Source organism: Canis lupus, chromosome 29 (assembly GCF_048164855.1).
Source record: "Canis lupus baileyi chromosome 29, mCanLup2.hap1, whole genome shotgun sequence".
NCBI classification, from domain to species: Eukaryota; Metazoa; Chordata; class Mammalia; order Carnivora; family Canidae; genus Canis; species Canis lupus.
Window position 1 is genome coordinate 26991719 of NC_132866.1, and position 16240 is coordinate 27007958.

The following is a 16240-nucleotide window of genomic DNA, read 5'->3' on the forward strand; positions in this document are numbered from 1 at the left end:
TGGCCCAGGGCGCGATCCTGGAGACCTGGGATCAAATCCCACGTCGGGCTCCCGGTGCATGGAGCCTGCTTCTCCCTCTGTCTCTCTGTCTCTCTCTCTCTCTCTGTGTGTGTGTGTGACTATCATAAATTAAAAAAAAATTATCCAGACAGATATGGGTTTATAGTTTACGGAAAAAAAAAGCATTATGGAAGTTGTGTGATGCCAAGACTTTGAATGATTTTTTGAATTATTTCCTCTCAGTCTCATCATGGATCCCGCCTGGATTGTGTATTGACCTAACTGCTTAAACATTTAAAACTCAGTTTTTCATTGATTTTTCCTATATGGATTAACATAAGATTCTATATTGAGAATTTCCTTTCAATAGCTGATACGAACTTTAATTCTCTTAACCTATAAAATATTACTAAATATTGCTTCATATACCTTTATTTTTTTTTATTTTTTTTTTTAATTTTTTAATTTAATTTTATTTTATTTATGATAGTCACACAAAGAGAGAGAGAGAGAGGCAGAGACACAGGCAGAGGGAGAAGCAGGCTCCATGCACCGGGAGCCCGATGTGGGATTCGATCCTGGGTCTCCAGGATCACGCCCTGGGCCAAAGGCAGGCGCCAAACCGCTGCGCCACTCAGGGATCCCTATTTTTTTTTTTAAAGACTGAGACACAGAGAGAGGCAGAGACACAAGCAGAGGGAGAAGCAGGCTCCATGCAGGGAGTCCGATGCGGGACTCAGTCCTGGGTCTCCGGGATCACGCCCTGAGCCAAAGGCAGATGCCCAACCACTGAGCCACCCAGGTGTCTCTGCTTCATATACCTTTAATTAAAAACCAATTCAAGGGATCCCTGGGTGGTGCAGCGGTTTAGTGCCTGCCTTTGGCCCAGGGCGTGATCCTGGAGACCCGGGATCCAGTCCCACATCGGGCTCCCTGCATGGGGCCTGCTTCTCCCTCTGCCTCTCTCTCTCTCTCTCTGTGTGACTATCATGAATAAATAAATAAAATCTTAAAAAAAAACAAACCAATTCAACATGCTATCTCATGTATAACTTAAGACTTAAATCAGAGAAATCAGAACTTCTAGTTGACCTCAACTCTTTTGACAGAGCAAGGCAAGCTGTAGGGCCTGACCAGTGTGATTCCTCTCCTATTATTGAGTAGTCTAAGAGATGAAGATCTTGGGAAGCTATAGATTAGATCCCTGAAGCAGGAAGAGGTTCAAGCTAACCCCTGGGTTGTGCCACACATCCATCAAGATTGGTCATGCTTAAAGCATGCAGGAGCACCTGGGCAAAAATTTCTGTCTACTTATCGGTGGCTTCAAAGCACTTGGAGGCCCATGCCCTTGCCAAGTGAGGATTTGAACTTGTGACTATGCCTCACCAGGGCTGATATCTATGTGATTATGGTTTGCTTCTACTGTCAGACCAAGTTCAGTTTCAGTTTTTTCATGTATCTGTTTTGCTCCTGATTTAGGGGCTTCTATTGTAGATGTAAAGCTAAGCTTTTCTTTGCTCACTCTTACTGGGAGACTCTTCTGGCAGGAAGCCTGTCATCTGTTGTAAAGGAGAGCTGGTGTTGACTGGAAACAACAGAGTTGGTGGTCTGGTAGCCATTGTCCTGTGTTAGGAGCAGGTGGTCTCCCTAAAGCTCCATGTGTTTGGAAACTTCTCTGACCAGTGCTTGTGCTGCTAAAGGAAGATGAGCTCAAGCTGTACTTGTTTTCCAGGTCAATCTACTGAACCTGGGAAAATCCCCAGGGGCGAGCTTGGACCTCTTCCTGCTTTTCTCTCCATGGTGGATTTTAAACATAGGGGATTTTTTTCATTCATCTCTGCATTTGTGTTTGAAACAGCTGCTAGAGAAAAGAGAATAGGCACATTATATAGAATATATAATTTTTAAGGAGCAGTGACATAGGATTTCAAAGGATAACAATGCAGTTTTATTACAAAGGCCATAACTGCTCTTGGTGTAGTATATGAGCACATATATATATGTTCATATATATATACACATATATATATGATTTTTTTACTAAAGTAAAAACAAAAAACTTAAATAAGACCTATCCTTATTCCATTCACATTCGAACTTTTGTTCATATTTAGCAACTGAACACAACCCACCATCTGTTCAAAATAATTTAATTGAAACTCCAGAAAAGTTGCTTTTTTGTGTTTCTCTCTCTTGTAGAGGGAGAGTGGGGGGGATGGGAAGAGGGAGAGAGAATCTCAAGCAGGCTCTACTCTCAGCATGGCCCCTTGCAGGCCACAGGGCTTGATATCATAACCCTGAGAGTATTACCTAAGCTGAATCAAGAGTTGGACACTTAACCGACTGAGCCACCAGGTGCCCCTGTATTTTCCTCATTTTTAACAGACCCCAAACCTAGGAGAAGATAAATAAATTATATCCTATGGTTTTATTCAGTGTAATGAGTGTCTCAGATGAAAAAATGTACCTGAAGTTAGGCATTCCTTTTTTTTTTTTTTTTTAAGATTTATTTATTTGAGGGAGAGTGAAAGCGAGAGAGACCACAGGGGGAGAGGGAGAAGCAGACTTGCTGCTGAGTGGAGAGCCCAACCTAGGGGGCTCGCTCTCAGGACCGTGACCTGAGCTGAAGGCAGACTCTTTTTTTTTTTTTTTTTTTTTAAGATTTCACTTATCCATTCATGATAGACAGAGAGAGAGAGAGAGGCAGAGACACAGGCAGAGGGAGAAGCAGGCTCCATGCTGGGAGCCCGGGACTCCAGGATTGCGCCCTGGGCCAAAGGCAGGCGCAAACCGCTGAGCCACCCAGGGATCCCCTGAAAGCAGACTCTTAACCAGCTGAGTCACCTGGGTACTCCTGAAGTTAGGCATTCTTAAATAGTAATAATTATAGAATCATATATAAGAATTTCATATTTGACCTGGCGTTTTCTTTGAGAAGTACTGAAGATGATTCGTTTCTTTCTGGAGTTTAATTATCCCTCTTTTCATAGAAGAGAACTCATAAGATCATATTTGCAAGTATTCTATTTTTTTTTATTTTATTTTAGAGAGATAGGGGTAGCAGGGGACAGGCAGAGGGAGAGAGAATCCCAGGCAGATTCTGGCTGAGTACGGAGCCCCACTCAGGGCTCAATTTTACAATCCTGAGATCGTGACCTGAGCCAAAACCAAGAGTCAGTTCTCAACTGATTATACCAGCTAGACACCCCACATGTATTGTCTTAATGATGACCTTATTTTTATTTATCTATGTATGTATGTGTATTTGTTATAAGTATATATTTATTTATTTAAAGAAATTCCCAGTTGATCATGAAAATTTCACAAGATTTTGTGGTTTCCTTCATCTTTGAGTTTCATATCTTCCATCATCTTGTGCCAAATGAGTCCTGCTGAAAGAGGTCAGGAAAACAACAAATTCTGATGCCACATTGCAACAGGGGAATTTTTCTTATCCTAATGCTGATGGTGTACTCTCTATCAAAATCTATTTGAAAATCACCTATTGACATGAAGAAGGCTATCTCAGACTAAAGATAACATTACTTAACTGGCAAATCTGAAAATCTGTTTCCTCTTTCCCACAGTTATATTTTATATTTGTATCCTGCCAACCCCCTTACTTATTCTCCTACCCATTGTAGACACGGAGTTCTTAAATTTTTCATATGTATGTGTATATTTACATTACATATGTTTGAGTATTTATATATCATTTCTATAAAAATTGGTGCTTGGAAATGTCTGTTTTCTCACAGTTGAAAAGTTAGAACAGTATCTTGGAATGATATATGTCCTTTTGGAAAATCAATTTTTCTGGTACAGCTGTTAATTTGGGTGACTAGAGCTCTTAAGCAGAGGTTTTGTTGGAGATGACCTATAGGACATTAATTTTACTTTTTTGATTGCACTAGGGGTGACAGGATAGTTTCATATCAGGAATCTCTATCATTCAGGAAACAGTGCTTTCACATGCATTACAATTTTTGCAAAGATTTTCTGTAAAAGTCACAAAAGGCTCAAATGAACTTAAAAAAACCCTTTAATTTGTAGAACAGATTTAGATTACAGAATAATTGTGGTGCCAGTGTAGAGAGTTCCTATAGACTTCCATTACCAACATCTGACAATAGTATTGTGCATTTGTAACGATTAATGGACTGATCAGAATCCCTCAGTTTTTACTTAATGTCCCTTTTCTTTTTTGCTCCAGGACAACCCATTACATTTAGTTGTCATATCTCCTTTGGCACCTCTTTGCTGTGACAATTTCTCAGACTTCCATTGTTTTTGATGATCTTGACATTTTTGAGGAACACTGGTCAGGTAGTTTGTAGAATGTCTGTCAATTGGGATTTCTCTGTTTTTTTGTTTGTTTTTTGTTTTTTTTTTTTTCATTATTTAACTGGGATAATAGGTTTTGGGGAGGAAGGCCACAGAGGTAAAGTACCATTTTCATCATGATATATCAAGGGTACCTACTATCAACATGACTTATCACTGTTGATGTTGACCTTGATTACCTGGCTGAAATTGTGTTTGTCAGCTTTCTCCACTGTAAAGTTACTCTCCCCCGCCTTTCTGTATTGTACTCTTTAGAAGGAATCACTATGTGCAGCCCTCACTTTAGGCATGGGGGTAGGTGAGAGTTATGGTCTGCCTTGGTGGAGATGAAGTATAACACAAATTATTAGGAATTCTCCTGCATGGGTAATGTGTAAAATGAACTTTAATATTAAAATGAACTAATTTAATTAAATTATTCCTTACACTTAGATGTAAGTACTTCTTAGGATTTTTCAAAAACTGATTATTTATGTAATACATGTTCATTGCAAAAGACTTAGAAAATGCAGAAAAGTGTAAAGCAGCAGCAAAAAGAACTATCCATGATTCTGGATCTCATAAGCATCCATTTCTAGCATTTAGTCATATTTCCTTCTGTTTTTTTTCTGCATAATTATTTTAAACAGTACTTTATCATTTATTTATCTTTATTTAAATTCAATTTAGTTAACATATAGTGTATTATTAGTTTCAGGGGTAGAATTCAGTTGCATATAACACCCAGTGCTCATTAGATCAATGCCCATCCCCCAATTACCTTAAAATTATTTCATATGAAATAAAAATATTTTATCTTACTATGACAAAGGGAGGCAGCGGTTTAGCACTGCCTTCAGCCCAGGGCATGATCCTGGAGACCAGGGAACAAGTCCCACGTCGGGCTCTCTGCATGGAGCCTGCTTCTCCCTCTGCCGGTGTCTCTGCTTCACTCTGTGTGTGTCTCTCATGAATAAATAAAATATTTTTTTAAAAATGAATATGACAAAGACAGTGAATTCATAAAAAAAGATCTTGGTAGTATTTAGCATGATGAACATAAACTACCAACCTGATAATTCTTTTTTTATTTATCTTTTATTTTTTTATTTATGATAGTCACACAGAGAGAGGCAGAGACACAGGCAGAGGGAGAAGCAGGCTCCATGCACCGGGAGCCCGACGTGGGATTCGATCCCGGGTCTCCAGGATCGCGCCCTGGGCCAAAGGCAGGTGCCAAACTGCTGCGCCACCCAGGGATCCCCCAACCTGATAATTTCTGAAAAGAAAACTAGACTCCATTCTTCTATTTGTGAGATGCTCACATGTTTATAGATACAGTATTCACTATTAGGCTTCTTATTTCTTCTCATTTCTGATAGTCTAATTTGTTTTTTATTTTGCTAATACATGATACACATTTTAAATGGAATAAATAAAGTTTAGTGAAACAGGTCGCTAGTTAACTCTGGTAATAAATTATGTTTCAAATCTCCAACTTTCTTGTTGCATGGTGTGTTTGGACTCATGACAACTCTATTTTCTCTTTGAGAGACTTTATTGATTATGTAAAGGTGAGATATACCTCTTATTAAAAAATCGTGGAATACAGAAAAGTACAAAGCAAATTCCAAAAATTCTATTACCTAGAAATAATCATTATTTTTCAAAAAATTTTTATTTGAGGGATGCCTGGGTGGCTCAGTCAATTACTCTTGATTTCAGCTCAGGTCTTGATCTCAAGGTTGTGAGTTCAAGGCCTGTGATGGGTTCCATGCTGGGCCTGAAGCTTAGTTTAATTTTTTTTTTTTTTTTTTTTTTTTTTCAGGACGCCTGGGTGGCTCAGTGGTTGAGCATCTGCCTTTGGCTCAGGGAATGATCCCGGAGTCCCAGGATCTGGTTCCACAATGGGCTCCCTGCATGGAGCCTGCTTCTCCCTCTGCTTATGTCTCTGCCTCTCTCTCTGTGTCTCTCATGAATAAATAAATAAAATCTTAAATTTTTTTTTTCATTTGGGTATAGTTGACCACAATGTTACATTAATTTCAGGTGTACAACATTTTGATTCAACTTCTTTATATGTTATGCCATGCTTATACAAGTATAGCTACCATCTGTCACTACACAACACTATTCCAATATCATTGATCATATTATTTATGCTGTGCCTTTTATTCCTGTGACTGATTTATTTCATAACTGGAAGCCTGTGTCTCCCACTCTCCTTCACCCATTCTGCCTAGCTCCCTACCCCTCCCCTCTGGCAACCACTAGTTCTCTGTATTTATAGGTCTGATTCTACCTTTTGTTTGTTCATTTGTTTTGTTTTTTAGAGTTCATATATGAGTGAAATCATATGGTATTTGTCTATCTCAGTCTGGCTTATTTTACTTAGTATAATACTCTCTAGGTCCATCCATGTTGCTGCAAATGGCACGATATCATCCTTTTTATGGCTACATAATATTCCAGCATGTGTATATCTGTGTGTGTGTGTTTGTATACATATACCACATCTTTCTTATCTATTCATGTATCAATGGACACTTGGTTGTTTCTATATTTTGGCTATTGTAAATAATGCAGTAAACATAGGGGTACATATATCTTTCAAATTAGTGTTTTGTTTCCTTTAGGTAAATACCCATTAGTGGAATTATTGGCTCATATGGTATCGAAATAACCATTATTAACATCATTTCACAAAATCTTCCTTCACATATTTACAAGTAGGAATACATTTATTTTTAAAAAGGCTCATATAATATGTATCACATATATATTGTTACTTAAATTTAACAGAAGAAAATTAAGCTGAAGCAAATTACTAAATTTAGTTTAATTTTTTTTCTTTGCAAGATAAATTAGTTCCTACAAGTCCTTTTAAATTTTTGCAGAAATTATGAAGAGGCTGTAGATCTGTATAGTTAACTCTTAAAAAATAATGGAGATAAGAAAGGAGCTTTAACTGCTTAGAAGCAGCTTTTATTTAGGTACCAGAACTGCTTGATGGCCAGAGGTAAAGTATAATATTAAGTGTGTCTTTATCAGTTGCAAGGGATCTCAGAGGACACTGAAATGTCTTATTCCATTTTCTGCTGTGTATGGCAAAGGCCTGGTTCAGGATAGCTTTGAGGTTAGACTGCCGGTTAGGAACCATGTGACCATAGGCCTCAGTCTCATCTCCTGTTAAAAAACTGGGTTAATAGTATCTTTCTCATGTGATTGTTGATAGGAATAAGACAATACATGGAAAGCTCTTATACTTAATAAAATAAGCTATTATTTTTTTAAAAGATTTTTATTTATTTATTCATGAGAGACAGAGATGCAGGCAGAGGGAGAGGCAGGCTCCATGCAGGAAGCCCGACATGGGACTCGATCCCAGGTCCCCAGGATCACACCCTGGGCTGAAGGCGGTGCTAAACCGCTGAGCCACCCAGGCTGCCCAATATAAACTATTATTATACAAGAATAATGGTGAACATCTGAATCACTGTATGCCATTGAAAACTGTCATTCACAAAATAATCCCTTTCTCTCTAATTCATCTCAATAATTCCTTCCCCTGTTAAATCTGCCTATTCCTAAGGCTAGGGCCCTGAATGTTAACCAGTGGGTACATGGGTTCCTGTCTGAAACTGCCACCTCTGTTTATAAGAATGGACAGAACACACAATTTTAGTGTTTTTATAATCCTAAGTATACATTATGTATTACCTATAACAGCAATAGTCACTACTATTTGCGTCACTTACATGGACACATATAAAGAACTTTACACTTAAAAATCCTCTTTAAAAGTAAATAATTTAGGGATCCCTGGGTGGCGCAGCGGTTTGGCGCCTGCCTTTGGCCCAGGGCGCGATCCTGGAGACCCAGGATCGAATCCCACGTCGGGCTCCTGGTGCGTGGAGCCTGCTTCTCCCTCTGCCTGTGTCTCTGCCTCTCTCTCTCTCTCTGTGACTATCATAAAAAAAAAATAAAAAAAAAAAAAAATAAAAGTAAATAATTTAGTGTTTCTAAATACCTAGTATAAAATTCATATTGAGTCTTAAGTTTTTATAATTCCATGTTTCTGGTATTCTAAGTTTAGTGTAATGCTCTCAGTTTGCTTATTACTATGCAAATCAAAATTTTTAATAAAAAGCTTTATGAAAATAAAGGTACATTTCACCTTCCATTATTTTATTATGATTGCTTCCTGAATTTGAACTTCAAGGAAGTTGGTGACTTTTCTTAAAGATATTTTAAAGTCCACTCTACTCTATCTCTCTTTTATGGGGCTATTTATATATTTATTTTCTTGGATAGTAAAATGCTATTCAGGTACTCCATGGACATATACATTTACTTTCATTATAAACCCATCTTTCAGCCATAGTTGATTTTTTTAGGTACTCTGTCCCCAAAAAAGAATCTTGAAAGTAAAAATTGTAGCTGCTTCTCTGAGCTAAGACTATAGTTTTGGGTTTCTTTTCATGCTTAGGACTTTAGGGATACACATCACCACCAAGTAGCAGAATATATGCCAATTTTCCATTTTGGCGCTCCTTTCTACATGGTGAATAGGCTTTTTTTTTTTTTTTTTGTAAATCATTAAACTATAATTAGTTCAAACAGTTCACTTGATCTCTAGTTTGGGTGTGAAAGAGGATGATTTGTTTTTGAATGATGGTGTAGTTTCTCCATCAATGAAAGTAACATAGGGTAAAGAGCAAGTTACATTTGTGTGAGGGTGGGTTTTAAGACTGACTTGATATATGTTGGGTTAATTAATTTTTTGTGCCTTCAAGTACTCCAGTAAAAACTAGGTCATGTGCATAAACTCAGCTCTACTCTAAAGAGGAATGGTTAAAAAATAATCAAAGAGTAAGAAATTACAAATATGTCTAATCTGAACACAAAACGTAGGAACCATACGCTGTATTCATCTGCCTTCCTTCCACTATGGCTCATGGTACACAAATGTAGCAAAATCAAATGTTGAGTTGATGACTTTACCTCAATTTGCAGCATTCCTACCTCAAGCCTTCTAACAGTATGATACTATGATCTTTAAGAAATGGTTTAAATACTTTAGTTGTACTGGAATGTCATATCAAATATTGCTTTTATTTAAGTAAACCACTGGCAGGAGTTTAGAAATCTTTTTATACTCAAAGCCTTTGTTGTTGTTGGTTTTTTTTTTTGAGGGGGGGTAAGGGTATTTTTTTGTAACAGGATTTGACCTGTAACTATTATTGAGAATTTTCTTAAAGGAGTTCAAAGCATTTTACAGGGATCATCTCATTTATCCCTCGAAAGTAAGGCAGAGGCATTATCTCCACTATAAACTGAGAACACTAAAAGGCCAAATAGGTGGGGTTTTTGTTGTTGTTTTGCTAAGATCAAAAAGTAATTCTAGGGCAAAGCCAGATTCCGGTCTGACCTTGTTACATGATGCTTCTGCAGCACCATAATGCAATGTAGTATCTTCCTAGGTATCCCTTGGCTATCCTAGATATTGAATAATTTCCAGAGTTGATTTCTGATTCATTCTTGCTCCCTGAAAATGGGTCTTAAGATGTAAATACAAAATAAAACCCTCAAATAGGATTTGGGGTACAGGTTACACAGGGATAGAGTCATCTTCCTCCCTCCCAAATCTTACTGCCTAGTTCAGTGCTATATATAGAAAACTAATTGGGGCCATAAATGCAAGTTACATGTATAAGTTTATTTTTTAAAGATTTATTTACTTATTTATTTGGAGCATGGGCAAGCAGGGGGAGGGGCAGAGGGCGAGAGAATCTCAAATGGACTCCCCACTGAGCACAGAGCCTGATGGAGACTCCATCTCACAACCCTGAGATCAAATCTGAGCCCAAATCAGGAGTCGATGCTCAAATGACTAAGTCACCCAGGTGCCTCTATAATTTTAAATTACCTAGTAGTTACATTAAAATCTATTTTATTTACCCAGTATATCAAAAATCTTATCACTTCAACATGTAATATAAAGTATTAACATGATTAACATTCTTTTTCTTTTTCTTTTTTTTTCTTTTTTTAAATTTTTTTTAATTTTTATTTATTTATGATAGTCACACAGAGAGAGAGAGAGAGAGAGGCAGAGACACAGGCAGAGGGAGAAGCAGGCTCCATGCACCGGGAGCCCGATGTGGGATTCGATCCCGGGACTCCAGGATCGCGCCCTGGGCCAAAGGCAGGCGCCAAACCACTGCGCCACCCAGGGATCCCAACATTCTTTTTCTTATGTAAGTCTTCAAAATCTGGTGTATATTTCACATAGCACACCTCAGTTTGGACCAGGCACATTTTTTTTTTTATTATTAAAAAAAAATTTATTCATGAGAGACACAGAGAGAGAGAGACACACACACAGGTAGAGGGAGAAGCAGGCTCCATGCAGGGAGCCCCACGTGGGACTCAATCCCGGGGCTCCAGGATCACGCCCTGGGCCAAAGGCAAGCGCTAAGCCACCCAGGTGTCCCACGGATCAGGCACATTTCAAATGCCCAATAGTTACAGTTACTAACGCGACGTGTTGGATAGCACCTCTAGACTTCACTAGGGTTTTCTTAGCGCTCTCTTGAATGGTGCCCTTGTGAATGGTATGGGTGGTGTGGGGGAAGGACTCCTGGGTGACCTTGGAGAATCTATCTGCACTTCTATGGGGTGACTAGTAAGAAGCCCCTGCCTTTGCCATTTCCTGATAACATCACAGGGGAGTTTTGGATTCAGGATCTAGAGGACTGCAGCCTCCTGAAATGCCTAAAACAGCAGCTCTCTGTCGGGACCAGGTTCCTATCCAGGCTAAGAAAAATGCCAAGTTCCAGGGCTGCGATTTTATGGGGCCCTGGGGGGTGGCCTGTAGAAAGGAGGCATCACCCAAGGAAGAGGAGGGCTTCTAGAGGGGGAAGGCCACAGAAGTGCATGCTTCTTGAGGGCAGAGACACTAACTAGGCAGATTTGTGGAAGTTGGACGCTCTTCTTGGGGCCTTGGCCGGCCCGCAGCGGGCCTCACATGCCAGACGAGTGAACGCATGTGCTTCCCCGCAGGGCTCCCGGCGGCCCCGCTGATGGGGGAGGGGGTCTGCTCCCTGGCTCGGCCCGGCCCGCACCGACTCCACGGCCGCGGGTGTGAGGGGCGGGCCCAGGTCTCGGCCCGCGCCGCCCCATGTGACCCGGTCCGACATGGTGTCGCCTCCTCCCGGGGCGGCGGCGGCGGCGGCGGCGGCGGCTCGGCTCTGCTTGGGGCCGGGCCCGCGGCCGCTCATGGGCAGCCAAGGCCCCCCGGGGCCGCCTGGGAACCGCGGGCCCGGAGAGGGAGAGGGCGGGGAGGCGAGGAAACTGCAGGAAGGGAGGGTCTCGAGGGGGAAGCGAAGGAAGGGGAAGGGGAAGGGAAAAGCGGGAGCCGGGCAGGGCGGAAGAGGAAGCGGGGCGGAAGGGAAGCCGGGGCTGCAGAAAGCGAAGGAGGCAGCGGGGCTGGGGGCCGAGGCGGGAGCGAGGGCAGGCCCGGAGGAGGAAGGACAGGGAGGCGGAAGCGTGGAGGAAGGGGCGAGAAGGATCGTGCGGGGAGATGCGGGGAGCGCAGGGGCGGGCAAGGAGGCCAGAGGAAGAGGTGATGGGAAGAAGGGGGAATGGAGAGCCAGGCCTGGGCGGCAGGAGGACGCGAGGCCGGGCAGAGCGCAGGGACGAGGGGGTCAGGCTTGGGGCTGCATCGCGGGGGCAGGGACGGCGGGGGTGGCCATGGCGGCCGCAGCCGAGGAGGAGGCGGCAGCCCGGGAGCCGGCCGGCCGCCCAGCTGCGGGGCCAGCGCTCTTGCGCCTGCCGGAGGAGCTGCTGCTGCTCATCTGCTCCTACCTGGACATGCGGGCCCTCGGCCGCCTGGCGCAGGTGTGCCGCTGGCTGCGGCGCTTCACCGGCTGCGACCTGCTCTGGCGCCGGATAGCCCGGGCCTCGCTCAACTCCGGCTTCACGCGGCTCGGCACCGACCTGTAAGCGCCCGCTCACCCGCCCGCTCCCCGCCCCGGGCCGGCCCGCGTCCCGGGAAAGGGCGGGGCGCCGCGGCCTGGTCGGCCCTGGGTTGTGTCGCACCCCGGATGCCTGCCGAGGCCCAGAGCCGGCCTCGGCCGGACCCCTCCCCGCGCCCCTCTCCGGTCGGAGGCCCCCCCTCCCGTCGGAGGAAGCCTCCCAGGAGCATCCCTCAGTCGGCACCCTCCCTGGGCGGCTTGTCACAATGAGCCATCTTAAGCACTGCCTTCAGCTTGTAACTGTGTCGTCCCTCGGTGCCTCAGTCCCCGCAGGAGCCAGGCTCGTCTGCGGCTTCGGACGCCTCCTCGGGGCCAGGTGTAGGACCCACCGCCACTATGTGGCCTGTCCCGACGTCTTTGTGGACATTCATCCGCTCACCCTCTGCTGAAGGTGGTTAGGCTGCAGGGCTCAGATAGAATCGAGTATGGAGAAAAGGGCTCAGGCCTGAAAAGAAGGCCCCTGGCCCAAGAGTCAACCATAGTTTGACTTGATAGAGGCAGAGCGACACAAAAAAGGGTGCCTCCTTATGGCGGGGGACTGGATTCGGTCTAGGTGGTATACAAAGGCATGGGATTGCAGTTTGGCCTGATTTGGGTAGTATCTGAGACCTGTGAATGGAAAACTTACTTGAACCACTTGAGCTGTTAAATAGGAAGGGAAAAAAATAGAATTGGTGAGTAAAAGCTTTTAGACTGCACCTAGAACTCCATCCAATTTGGGTTTTAAAAAAGGTAATTCTAAAACAGTATAACAACATTAAAGTTTTTTTTTTAAAAACATAAAAGCTATAATGCCATCGCCTTTAGACAACTATTCATTATTTAAAATTACTTTTCAGTTGCATACTTCTTCCCCCCTCTCGGTTGCTGTCTTACTGATCCTGGCAGAGTAGGTGTATAATCAATGTTTGTAAATTCTACCCTGAGATGAAAAACATTCCTCTAATACTAAATTTTCATGTTGTGTCCAGATTTTTGCTATTATAGATAACAATGAAACAAAGCATTTTTGGTAACAGTTTTTGAGATAGGTCACATACCACACATATACCTTTAAAAAAAGTTCCTAAGGATAAATGCTCAAGATTGGCATTATTGGATCAAAGGCTATGGTTTGTAAAATTATACCAAGTACCAGTCGGCACCAGCAAAGAATGATTAAGCCAGTTTCATGTGAAGTTGTAAAAATCAGCTATTTTAGTGGGCATATGATTTTAAGTGTTATAGTTTTAATTTTTTGCCTTTTATTTATTTATTTTACTGCTGACACCAATAAATATTTTCCCATGTGTTTGTTTCACCTGTGAGATTGTCTGTACTTAGTCTTTGCCCATTTATTATTGGGGTCTTGATGTTTTTCTTGTAAATTTGGAATCCTGTGGGTCATAGATACTAGGCTCTCATCTGTCATCTTTGATGCAAATATTTTCCCCAGTCCTTTTTACTTTACTGTTTCTAGCCTGTGGAAATTTCACACTTACATATATCAGAATCTGTCAGTCTTTTGTGATTTTTTTCCTTTTTTTGCCCCAAAGCTGAGAAATTTATAATTTCTCCACAGATCTGATAAATCTTCATTTTGATATTCTGATTTTCTTATAATTCAATTTTTTAAAATAGTTAACGCTTTCATTAATATCAGTTCTATTCTGCTGCAAGGGTGAATTTAACGTTTTTTTCCCTAAACAGCTACCTAGTTACCTCTGTACCTTTTGTTAAATAATCCTTCTCTTTCACTTTGTTTTAGAAAGCTTATGTTGCCAATTATTGTTTATGTGTGTATACACATACACACACATGTGTATATATATATATATATATATATACATCTGAACTCCGTTTTGTTCCACAAATTATTCAATTTTCATACTATTTTACATATTGTTGCTTTTTGGTAGAGTCTAATATTGGTTAGGGTTAGATTTATCCTTTTTGTGTGTCAGGTCTCCACTCCCACTCAGCTTCCCAGCAAAAAAATTCTGTGCCTTTTCAGAGGTTTCTGTGGTTTTCACTGTACAGTTCACATATATCTAATTGTCAATTTATTATGAAGTATTCCTACATATGTTACGCATTTTGTTTTTATTTCAGTATGTTTTTCAGCTGGGTGTTGTTACTAATGACAGACAAGATTACTATTATCTTTTGTAAATTTTGAACCTGATCATTTTATTTAACGTTTATTCTAGTATGATTTTTGTCTGGTTATCTAGTCAAGTTTGTTATCTAGTATGATGATGATTCTTTGGGATTTTTTTGGTGTGCAGTCTTGTTACCTTCATTTCTTCTAAGAAAAAAAATCTTTGAAAGAACTTATCAGTTGACTTTTAAGGGAAGTTGGCTAAAATGACTGAAACCCAAGGCAACTAAGGCAAAGCTTGGCTTTCTTTCCTAATAGAAACTGAATGAATCAAATAACTGGTGTTTATTTTTCTTTCCTTTTCAAATACTCTAAAAGAGAGATCCTGGGAATGAGTGTTCTGTGAGGAAAAACAATAAAATGAAGATGAGTTTATAGTTATAAAGAACCTTGAGACTGTCAAGTGATATGGCTTTATTATTTATTAGCCATGTGTGTTCTGATTTCTTGCCTGTGTCCTAGGATGGGGTATCTTCGACCTTCTAGGGAAGTCGTTTTACCACGGCACTTCATAAAGACCAGGGTCCCTGCTCATGTTTTCTGAGTTGAGGGGAGAAGTTATGCATGTTACAGCAGGTGGAGAGAATGTTTACCAGTGTGGTCTGTTTCTGGACAGCTGAGGAGGTGTGATAAGCCACCAAGAGAGGTGGTTGTCATCCCTGGAGGGAGACAGCATACACCCCAGTCCTCTTAGGGCATCAGGGAGCCTGGGCCCAAAGTATAATGAGACTATGGCTGCTTGGATGGTAGCAGGGCTGTAGTTTATGGTTTGGGCTAATAAATTGCAGACAGGACAGTGGAATATTTTTTTATAATACAAAACCTCATCTTATCAGAAGTTACACAGCCTCACTGGACCTAAGTTTTATCATCTATAAAGAATGGGAATAGGGGCACCTGGGTGGCATAGTGGTTAAGCAATCTGTCTTTGGCTTAGTTGTGATCCCAGGGTCCTGGGATCTAGTCCCTCATCAGGCTTCCCACAGGGAGCCTGCTTCTCCCTCTGCCTGTGTCTCTGCCTCTCTTTCTGTGTCATCAATCAATCTTTTAAAAAATGGTAATAACCTACCCAGTAAAATGAGGCCATTTGTACTAATGTGTAAGCATCAGCACAGCATTCAGCACATAGTAGGCATTCAATAAATTGTAAAATGGAGCTTTTTAATTGCTTGGCTTCTCTAGTCTGTATTTAGCAAAAGAGATGGTTTGAATTGGAGGTGCTGCCTAAAGACAGGAGGTGGAGGAAACACACACACATACACACACACACACACAGCTCAGTTTCTCTCACCTGTCCTGAATGTTTTTGGAAGCATGACAGCAGAACCTGTGGGCCTAGGGTCTGCACTCCCTGCTATAAGAGCCTCTTGATTCTCAGAAACACAAACTGCTAAGGTTTACTGACCTTCCGGCCCAGGGCAAGTCCCATTCAGTTTGGCTGTTCCAAACTGATCATAGCTTTGTTGAGTAAGATGAACTGCTTTGGTTCCTTGTGATTTGTTAATGGTCTTATACTTGTGCTTGAAGGCATTTTGGCCACTTTAAAACCACAAACAAATAATTTGCTTCCCTTTAGGCCTCTTGCCTAAACAGTGAATGTGGGTAGGTGTCCTGAGCTTTTAAAACAAAGTTAACACAAAGACAGTTTGAGTCAGTCATCTGGTTTAAAATCAGTTTTCTTTGAACGTTTTATGAAGCCTGGGGGAATAGAAATATCTTTAATATAAAAATCAAGGAA

General features: G+C 41.5%; 1 protein-coding gene and 1 long non-coding RNA gene across 4 annotated transcripts in view; one reads left to right on the forward strand and one right to left on the reverse strand.

Moving 5' to 3' along the window:
- The window catches only part of LOC140620978 (uncharacterized), a 39799-nt gene extending 27413 nt beyond the window's left edge, over nt 1–12386 (reverse strand). Inside the window, exon 1 of the long non-coding RNA XR_012020695.1 lies at nt 12193–12386. This is a non-coding gene — a long non-coding RNA (uncharacterized lncRNA). The remainder of the gene's footprint in view (nt 1–12192) is intronic.
- The window catches only part of FBXW4 (F-box and WD repeat domain containing 4), a 116847-nt gene that overhangs the window by 23608 nt on the left and 76999 nt on the right, over nt 1–16240 (forward strand). For 2 of the 3 annotated variants that reach the window (XM_072805612.1, XM_072805613.1), the window contains exon 1: nt 11590–12326. The exons of the other annotated variant lie outside the window; for it this stretch is intronic. In XM_072805612.1, the coding sequence (XP_072661713.1) occupies nt 11605–12326 (722 nt within the window). In that variant the 5' untranslated portion in view covers nt 11590–11604. Of the gene's footprint in view, nt 1–11589; nt 12327–16240 lie in introns of those variants that run through there. 3 annotated transcript variants of the gene reach the window in all.